Genomic DNA, 10,061 nt, shown 5'->3' with positions numbered 1-10,061 from the left:
TTGTAAGTGAAATATCCCTAATCAAATCGATATTGAATCACATTGAAAATTGAATCAAATCAGGAATTCAGTGTCAATACCCAGCCCTTTTTTTTTTTATAAACATTTAAACCCATTCTGCTTAGAGATCTCCTGTGATCATGTCTTCTTAACACTCTGTATATCTATTCTATGTATATGGAAATTCTGTGCGCATGCATGTTGTACTTGCAGACTGGTCATTTTATAAGACTAAGACAAAACTAATAAAGCTTTTGCTGTAGCTGTTCCACAATTACGGCAATTTGACCCAGACTGGTACAAGCCATCTGATTAAAACTGCCCTGCTTCTCACAATCTGGACAAACAAGTACCATATGCTTATTGAGCCAAAGACAACTGGGTGAAGTATTTTTTTTAAGGTTTTTATTTGTTTTCACTTTCACTTTTGAAGAACAAAAAAAGGTAGATTACATATGATTGTCTTCTGTCCTAAATGACCAATAACAGAAGTCTGGCATTTGAGAAGCAGTAGTTAATTAAAGGAAGTGTGAGCACAGTGGGACAGGAGGATGTGGTGAGACAGCTAAAACTGTACAGTAAGTCAAAAACAATCAATCAAATACAAAGATAAATAGTCTTAGTAATTCATAGTGATTGGCAGAAGTTGAATTGAATTTGTTTATTTTGCACAATAAAATCAACAGTAACAATAACACAAGAAAATAAAATAATATAAGATGAAGATTGTGCAGGTGAGATTAAGAAAACCCCTAGGGGCTTATAGAAGGAAGGAAGAGACAGAGTTCCCCTGTCCTCTTGTATGAGTTAGACCATTTACAGACAGAACCGATTGAGATGGGCAGTGAATGCTGATTTTGAAGTTCTTCTTATTCAACCTTCAACCCTCAATCATCATGGTATTTGATCAACATATCGAACTCATGTCTGTTGTATCACAATCTGAGCTAGATATGATTCATCACGCTTTTATATCATCCCGGCTATCCATCCATCCATCTTCGTCCGCTTATCCGGGGTCGTGTCGCGGGGGTAGCAGCTCCAGCAGGGGACCCCAAACTTCCCTTTCCCGAAACACATTAACCAGCTCCGACTGGGGGATCCCAAGGCGTTCCCAGGCCAGGTTGGAGATATAATCCCTCCACCTAGTCCTGGGTCTTCCCCGGGGCCTCCTCCCAGCTGGACGTGCCTGGAATGCCTCCCTAGGGAGGCGCCCAGGGGGCATCCTTACCAGATGCCCGAACTCTACTCCGAGCTTCTCACGGATAACTGAGCTTCTCACCCTATCTCTAAGGGAGACGCCAGCTACCCTCCTGAGGAAACCCATTTTGGCTGCTTGTACCCTGGATCTTGTTCTTTCGGTCATGACCCAGCCTTCATGACCATAGGTGAGGGTAGGAACAAAAACTGACCGGTAGATTGAGAGCTTTGCCTTCTGGCTCAGCTCTCTTTTCATCACAACGGTGTGATAAATTGAATGTAATACCGCACCCGCTGTGCCGATTCTCCGACCAATCTCCCGCTCCATTGTCCCCTCACTCGCGAACAAGACCCCAAGGTACTTGAACTCCTTCACTTGGGGTAAGGACTCAATCCCTATCTGGAGAAGGCACTCCATCGGTTTCCTGCTGAGAACCATGGCCTCCAATTTAGAGGTGCTGATCCTCATCCCAGCCGCTTCACACTCGGCTGCGAACCGATCCAGTGAGTGCTGAAGGTCACAGGCCGATGATGCCATCAGGACCACATCATCTGCAAAAAGCAGCGATGAGATCCCCAGCCCACCGAACTGCAGCCTCTCCACCCCGACTACGCCTCGATATCCCTGTACCCATAAATACTACAAACAGGATTGGTGACAAAGCGCAGCCCTGGCGGAGGCCAACTCTCACCTGAAACAAAGTCCGACTTACTGCCGAGAACCCGACACAGCTCGCTTTGGTCATACAGAGAGTTGGATGGCCCTGAGAAGGACCCCCTCACCCGTACTCCGCAGCACCTCCCACAGTATCTCCCGGGGCACCCGGTCATACGCCTTCTCCAGATCCACAAAACACATGTAGACTGGTTGGGCATACTCCCAGGCTCCCTCCAGGATCCTTGCGAGAGTAAAGATCTGGTCCGTTGTTCCACGACCAGGACGGAATCCGCATTGTTCCTCTTCAACCTGAGGTTCGACTATCGACCGAACCCTCCTTTCCAGCACCTTGGAGTAGACTTTACCGGGGAGGCTGAGAAGTGTGATACCCCTGTAATTGGCACACACCCTCTGGTCCCCCTTTTTAAAAAGTCTGTCGGACAAGGGCCTCCTCCAGACGTTCCCAATTTACCCGCACTACCCGTTTGGGCTTACCAGGTCTGTCCAGAGTCTTCCCCCATCCCCTGACCCAACTAACCACCAGATGGTGATCGGTTGACAGCTCCGCCCCTCTCTTCACCCGAGTGTCCAAAACATACTGCCTCAGATCAGATGAAACGATTATAAAATTGATCATTGACCTTTGGCCTAGGGTGCTCTGGTACCAAGTACACTTATGAGCATCCCTATGTTCGAACATGGTGTTCGTTATAGACAATCCATGACTAGCACAGAAGTCCAACAACAAACAACCACTCTGGTTTAGATCAGGAAGGCCGTTCCTCCCAATCACGCCTCTCCATGTGTCTCCATCATTGCCCACGTGCGCGTTGAAGTCCCCCAGCAGAACTATGGAGTCCCCGACTGGAGCCCCATGCAGGACTCCACTCAAGGTCTCCAAGAAGGCCGAATACTCCGAACTCTTGTTTGGTGCATATGCACAAACAACAGTCAGAGTTTTCCCCCCCACAACCCGCAGGCGTAGGGAGGCGACCCTCTCGTCCACCGGGTTAAACTCCAACGTAGCGGAGCTCAGCCGGGGGCTTGTGAGTATAGCCCTTAGGTCTTGTGATCAGGGCGTACTGGTTGTCCCTTGTGCTTGACCAGCTGCTGAAGACTAAGTTATTTAAATTTACCTTTGTGTCATGTTTGCAATTTTTTTCAATGTTTTTAAATTTTATTTTGCTATTTTTATTTTATACCTTTTTTTTTCTTTTTTTTATTGCGTGTTCATTTTTCTCTTACTTTATTAAATAAACTCATCAGTGTGAAACCAAAATGATTGCAGTACACTCCAGGCCAATGGGGGGCGGTAAAGGCCTGTAAACTAACTTGCCAACCGAGGAGGATGAAGGTGTTTGCCCTTTAAGTCTTTTGGATGTTGCCATTGGTTGAACCCGTACTGTTGCAGGAAGCAGACATTCTGCTTTACTACCTAGCTACTATTTTCCAACGCCATATGCATAAATAATCTGAACATTTTCAACGGTATGAAAGTACTACGTGTCTGTTACGCTTTCTGTCTTTCGGAAAGATAGTGTCATACATTTATATGCCACATTGATGTGCCATTTAACCAGCTAACGTTGCTAGCATCAGCGTGGAGCGCCAAATTTGAATTAACAGCTAACGTTAACGCTAACCTTGTTTTTTTTATAGCTAACTTCGACAACTTTTGCAAGTTCATGTCTGCTTCAGTAACGTAAATTCAATGCTGCTGCTTAGGTTAGCACTTAGCATGTTCTTGCTCTCTGTTTAACTGTCATTTGTTGGGTGACGACATATAGCTAGCTAGCTTAACTGGAAAACTGAACGCTAACGTTAAACCGCTGACAATTTAACGTTACTTTTATTATAACCATTACTAAGTCACTTAACGTAGCTACATTATTTAACGGTAAGGTTACAGCTTTGATGTAACGCTAGCTAACTTAAAACCTTTTCCAACAGATGATGCGAAGACCCCGAACAACAACGGCCAAAGTTGTAGAGAAAGGAGATAACGTTATGGACTCAGACTTGTAAGTGGTTTTCATTAATTAATTTTCTGCATTGGCAATCTGTTTTCTGCAACAACAGCATATTGGTGTTGGTCACGGGTGCAAGTTGGTGTCTGACACGGCTAATGGAGACAAACATATGCATACCCACCTTATTAGACTATGCAAATAAGAATATAGGTAAACCTGGGGAAAACATACAAAATTTAGCTGAACGAGCTCAATTCTGTCCATGTATTAGAATTAGCTGATTTACCACTTTGTTTCTACTCTATCATCAGGTCCTTTTCACAGACAGCAAGTAGTGATGAGGATAGTGATGAATGGAGGCCAGCAGAGCCAAAGCCAAAAGCCCCCAGCAAGACTGCCAGAGCCCCTGCAGCAGCTGGGGAGAAGAAAGCAGCTGCCAAGAGAACTGCTAAACCAAAGGAGCCAAAAGCACCCAAACAACCTAAAGCTCCTAAAGTTCCTAAGCCAAAAGCACCACGCAAAACTGTAGCAGAGCGAAAAACACAGGTCCCTAAAGTTCTGAAAAATTCTGGTGGATCTGGATTGGCTGGAACAAAGAGGAAAAAGGATGATAAGGCTGGAGAAGAAGAAACAGACTGTCCAGAGGTAGAGAGGATAGAAGAGAATGGGCCTAGTATCAGAATGAAGGAGGAGGTAAGACTGGTAACAATGTATTTTCATATTAATTTTTCATTAATTTGTTAATGTTTTTCTCTTACCTCCTTTCTGTTTTTCTTTCTCTTGTTTTTCCTTGTAGAGGGTGTCATTTATCGTGTCAGAAGGCGAGGGGCCATCACTAGCTGGCCTTATAGCAAAGAAAGAGGAAGTGGAGGAGGAGGATTTCACTTTTGATGAGCCATGTCAAAAGAAACAGAAGACCAGTGGTGCCTGCTTGGGACAACCAACTGCTTTACCATCATCAGAAGCACACACTCTAAGGAATGAACTCAATATGAACTGGGACTTGATAGAGGTATTGTAGGGTTTGTCGGTGTGGGGAAATGTTTGTCGGCTAAACAGCAACACTTAAGTGCTTTTACATTGACATTTCTACCTCTGTTAGGTTAAGTTAAGCAAACTTTCGAGTACACTATTGCAATTGCCAACATGACAATTAATCAAACAGCATTAATGTTGTTGAGCTGTTAATTGGGACAGTTCCCTTAACACAATTACCTGGAAAGTTGGGTTGGGTTGTGTACACTAAGGCTCGAAGAATGGCAGAGGATGGGGAATATCAACAGATAGCTTAACACTTCATCATTGCATGTTGTCCTCTTACCATTACTAAAAACACTCAAAGTCTCAAGCCGTTTGAAGTTGGGGAGTTATACACCCTAGTGAGTGTATCCATATTCGTTGTTGCTTATAGCTGAACAAAATTACAAATAAACAGTCAAATGACCCACCACCCACAGTGAAGGAGAACATACATGTTTATCACACGCTTGCGTAATATTTTTCATACATTTTTGCACACTCTAATGTCTAACAGCTCTCTATACTGTAAATGCACCAACAGATACTGGCTCCAACATATAAACAATGGAAAAACATGTTTTCTATTGAAAGTTAACCATCGGATGTTATGGGCAGTGTCTTACTAGATAATTATCTATTTGTGTATATAAATATGTACTGTTTTAATATCCATGTGTGTCCTTTTCCTCAGCTGCTGTCCAATCTGACATGTGTGGAGCGATGGGTGTGCGTAAATATTATTCGGCTGCTTCGTGAGGACAACACGGTTCCGTTCATGGTGCGCTACCGCAAAGAGATGATTAACCACATGGACGCCGATGCTGTCCGAGATGTCCAGCTGGTATATGAGGAGATATGGTCAGTAAATGAATTATCTTAAATTTAACCAAAAAAGAAACCAACACATCTCATTGTAACTCCCTCATATTCTTGCCAGCACACATTAAATGCATGCAGTGGCACATTTACATTCAGAGTTTCGTTTATACAGCTGTAACAGGGTTTTTCCTAGCTCAGAGTGGGCTTTTGGGGGGTGACTACACACAGCAGTAAGCATGTGTCAGTCCGCGTACAGTAAAGGCAATGAGTCTGTGTTACCTTATTTATTTATTTTTTTTAAGATTATTTTTTTTGGGGGCTTTTTCCCTTTTATTATGTAGTGACAGTGGATAGAGATGAAAGGGTGAGAGATATGGGGGATGACATGCAGCAAAGGGCAGCAGGTCGGATTTGAACCTGCGCCGGTGCAGGACTCTGCCAACATGGGGCGAACGCTCCCACTGGGTGAGCTAGAGGCCTTATTTGACAGAAATTTATTCATTTACCTTTTATTTTTGACAATTTGATAAACAAAAATGCGTATTATGCTTGAGTAAATAAAATTGAACATCACTTCAATATTTCAGTAAATCACCGGGAGAGTCCGGTACAGCCCGACTCTGGAGACAAAACTGAGATTAGCTCTAATATTTATGTTCTGCTTGTTCAACGGCTATTTAGTAAATTGCTCTTAAACACATTTAGAGAGGATTTGAATTGCTATTTTTATTCTCAATTGTTATCATTTTGATGCTGGTGATTTTCCTTTGGGGCTGGCTAAAATCTCTTTGGGGGCTACAAAAATTCCTCTGTGCAGGAAAAACCCTGCTGTAACCATGACATGTTTTTTCATATGAGCTGAGGAATTTACCTGATGACAGTCTGAGACTGAAAAGTTGTATTTTTCTAAATAAATTATTGCTTGCGTAATGTTCAGTGTGCGGGACTCTTCTCTAAGCATATGAGCTGAGGAAAATTGGGTTAATTTCCAGACAGCATATTTGACATTGGCCACTAGATGGTGCTAGTCATCAAGTTTTAAGGCCCGAAACAGTAATGTAACAGTGTGTGATAGTTTGTATCACTTTATCTTGTCTCTGTGTGTTTTTAATTCTGCACTTTAGATCTTCTTTACATCTTTTTCTTTTTGTACATTTTTGTGTGTGTGTGTTGCTCAGCTCTCTAGCCAAGAAGACCCAGTCTGTGATTCAGACCCTGAAGAAGGACGGGGTTTTGACAGCTGAGCTGGAACAAAACCTGAGGAGCTGCCGATCAGCTGATGAACTGGATCATGTGGTCAGAATCACATTTTTATGCTAAAGTAATATCTGTCATTTGGAGATCTAATTCTTGGTTACAATATTAACTTATCCAGACTTTCATCCACACCTGAATGTGGTTCTTACACCTCTCCTTGCCACTTATCTCGGTCTGGTGCGTCTGTCTTTGTCTGTAGTATTCTCCCTATAAGAAAGGCAGTAAGCTGACGAAGGCTCGCAGGGCCAAAGCACTCGGCCTTGAGGCGGCCACCTCTGCACTCATAGACACACCGCACACTCTGGATTTAAGGGCATGGGTAAAACCTGGTACGGAAGGTAAGACATAAACACTTCCACACACATTTTTAGAAATTAAATTAAACATAGCACTGAAGGTTAGCATTATGCTTGGACCCCTTGGAACTGTTGTCCTTGTGTCAGACTCATGAAGAGAATATTTTTTACTTAATAGATCACATTTGGTGAAATTACTGACACTAGTTATTTATTATGGACAGATGTGTTGGGGATATTACATGAATTAGGGCACATACCTAATGGTCACTGATTTGGTTAGATAATTCTTAGATAATTTTTTAGATTCAAGAGTTGGATAACATATTTATCCACAAACATATACAATTACATTTAAATAAAGTGAAAAATGTAACAATTTGTTGAAATTTATATTTGCTCTTACAGACTTGTAGTGCTTATTAAAGGTCCACAAGAGTACTGTTTTTAAGTACACTATGCATGTATTTGTGTGCGTGTGTGTCAGGTCTGTCATCACTGGAAGAAGTGGCTACAGGTGTGGAGCATATCTTGGCTGATATGATAGCTAAAGACCCTGAGACACTGACCTACGTGAAAACATTGTGAGGACATATCCGCATGCACACAGCATTTCTAATTTTCTGTGATGATTGGTTTTAATTTTTTTGTTGCATTGATATTGTTACCAGAGTACCTTTTTTACCTACACTGATAATAATACAGTTCCCTCCTCTTTCTTTCCCTCTGTGTTTCTCTCTTGCTGTGTCAGGTGTGAGAACGGCTTTGTGACCATCCAGTCCTCTGTGTCCAAGTCAGCACTAAAGGAAAAAGAGCAGGAAAAGTCTGTCCAAGGCCACAAAACACCAGGGTCCCAGCAAAATAAAAACAAGGACATTGACAAGTTTCACCTCTACGTTGACTTCACCTGCAACATCCACCGCATCCAGCCCCATCAGGTAGCAAGACAAAACAAGGCCAACTGGCATTTTTCCTTCAAAATAAAATCACCAGCCTTTATGGTATAAGGGGAAAAATAATAGCACAGCTTTAAGAAAATACATATGAAATGAATGAACATGAAAAAAAACTATTACATATGCATAAAGTATGCCGGACCATACTTATCAGCACACCTGTATCGTGTGTTTTGCCTAGACTGATAGACGCACGCACGTGCACACACACACGCACACCATCTGTTTGTGTTTGTGTCATTTCTGTCTGCTTCATGTGTACTGCTTCTGAATGCTAGCCATGTCAGTCGCAGTTAGCCTTGTCTTTTCCTCCATATTTACCCCTCCTGTGCCCGGCTCTGCTTCCTCTGCTCCCCCTCTGTCCCTCTAGTGACTAGTGGGTTACTCAGAGTTGGTCCCGGGCCTCATGTGTCACCACAGCTTCCATCACCCGCTGCCTCTCTGCCACACCACACTCTGGCAACCGCGCTCTGCCCTACAGTCATACAATCACATAAACATACGTGCATGCGCACACACTTGCTCACACACAAGCACACCCTGAAAGTCCCCTCATTCTCTCCTCTTAACATATGTGACATGTCCCCTGCCGACATGCCATTGGATTAGGAGGCTTTGATTGACAGGCGCTGTCCTGCAGTGACAGCTACTGCTGCTGGGCCCGCAGACGGACGGAAGGATGGGGAGAGGGAAGGGGGCTGGTAAAGGGAGGGAGAGAATGAACAGATGAGCGACGTTGAGGTGCGTCTGTCACTTATCCCACTTGCTTTGCTCTTATCTGCCTCCCTTTCTTTTTTCTGACTCAACATCAGCCCTCCGATCTACTCCACACCTCCCCTTTTCCCCTCTCCTGTCCTGTGAAGAGAGGCCTTTAATTCGATGACTCGCTTTTGTCATGGAGCGTAAATCCACAGGCTGCTGTGACCCTGCTAGCTGTCGGATTCCGGCTAAGATGAACCTTTTCTAGCCGTCAAGTTGTCGGGAAGGGGGTGCAGGTGGGAGATGTGTTTTGACAGGAGGCATGTGTGTAAGCAGTAAGCACACACTTGCCCGTTTGCTTTAGCACATTTAATAAGCCCCAGCTCTGGTGGTATTTTATGAAGGGAGCGATAGAAAGATTTTAGAGTTGGTCCAGTGAACATGCCTGTGGTGGCAGACAACATAAATTAAGAAATTACATCCTTAATATTTTAGGTTTAAAAAGGTATACGTATTGGAATGGTACAGGAATTAGAATCTGAATTAAGGTATTGCCAAGTGTTAATTGATTAGACAAATACATACACAGCCAATAGTAAGAGTAAAGAAGGATGAAACATTTATTGTTTACTGCTTCAAATGCACTTTGGGATACATTTTCTGCATTTTCTTAATCTGCAGATTATTTTCTCTATTAATTGATGCTCTAGGTGATGTCATCAAGTTGCTTGTTTTGTCTGTCCAAAACCCAAACACATTAATTTTACAATCGCAAAGAAAATCTGCAAATTCTCACAATTTAGGAGCTTGTAAAATGACTGAAACGATTAATCGGTTATCAAAATAGTTGCCAATTAAGTTTCTGTCTATACACTAATCGATTAATTCATTTCAGACCGAAAAAGCATTTACTATTATGACGAATTATGGAATATAATAAGGCCCTGTTGTATGCCTTTTATAGAATTATATAACAGAAATTAATCTAAAGTTAGTGTATACAAGGCTCTGGTATTATGTCTTAAAGCCATTTGACATATCTAGTGTCAAATGCTTATATGCTTAGCTCAGATTTAATTCCGTCAGATTTGATTTGAGGTCTTCTTCTTCGGGTACACATTTACCTTATAGCTATTAGCAGCCGGTACGCTCTTGAGTATGCCAAGGCGGATTTGTTGAACAGTGG

At 42.8% G+C, this 10,061-nt stretch overlaps 1 protein-coding gene across 1 annotated transcript in view; it reads left to right on the top strand.

Annotated features, from left to right (window-relative positions):
- The first annotated feature begins 3,250 nt into the window (after nucleotides 1-3,250).
- The window catches only part of srbd1 (S1 RNA binding domain 1), a 59,647-nt gene continuing 52,836 nt past the window's right edge, over nucleotides 3,251-10,061 (top strand). Inside the window, exons 1-9 of the mRNA XM_078273303.1 lie at nucleotides 3,251-3,346; nucleotides 3,809-3,879; nucleotides 4,140-4,521; nucleotides 4,625-4,840; nucleotides 5,540-5,706; nucleotides 6,846-6,963; nucleotides 7,124-7,262; nucleotides 7,708-7,804; nucleotides 7,972-8,158. Coding sequence (XP_078129429.1) covers nucleotides 3,809-3,879; nucleotides 4,140-4,521; nucleotides 4,625-4,840; nucleotides 5,540-5,706; nucleotides 6,846-6,963; nucleotides 7,124-7,262; nucleotides 7,708-7,804; nucleotides 7,972-8,158 — 1,377 coding nt within the window. The 5' untranslated portion in view covers nucleotides 3,251-3,346. The remainder of the gene's footprint in view (nucleotides 3,347-3,808; nucleotides 3,880-4,139; nucleotides 4,522-4,624; nucleotides 4,841-5,539; nucleotides 5,707-6,845; nucleotides 6,964-7,123; nucleotides 7,263-7,707; nucleotides 7,805-7,971; nucleotides 8,159-10,061) is intronic.

Source organism: Sander vitreus, chromosome 17 (genome assembly GCF_031162955.1).
Source record: "Sander vitreus isolate 19-12246 chromosome 17, sanVit1, whole genome shotgun sequence".
Taxonomy (NCBI): Eukaryota; Metazoa; Chordata; class Actinopteri; order Perciformes; family Percidae; genus Sander; species Sander vitreus.
This window is presented reverse-complemented; position numbering and strand designations above follow the sequence as displayed.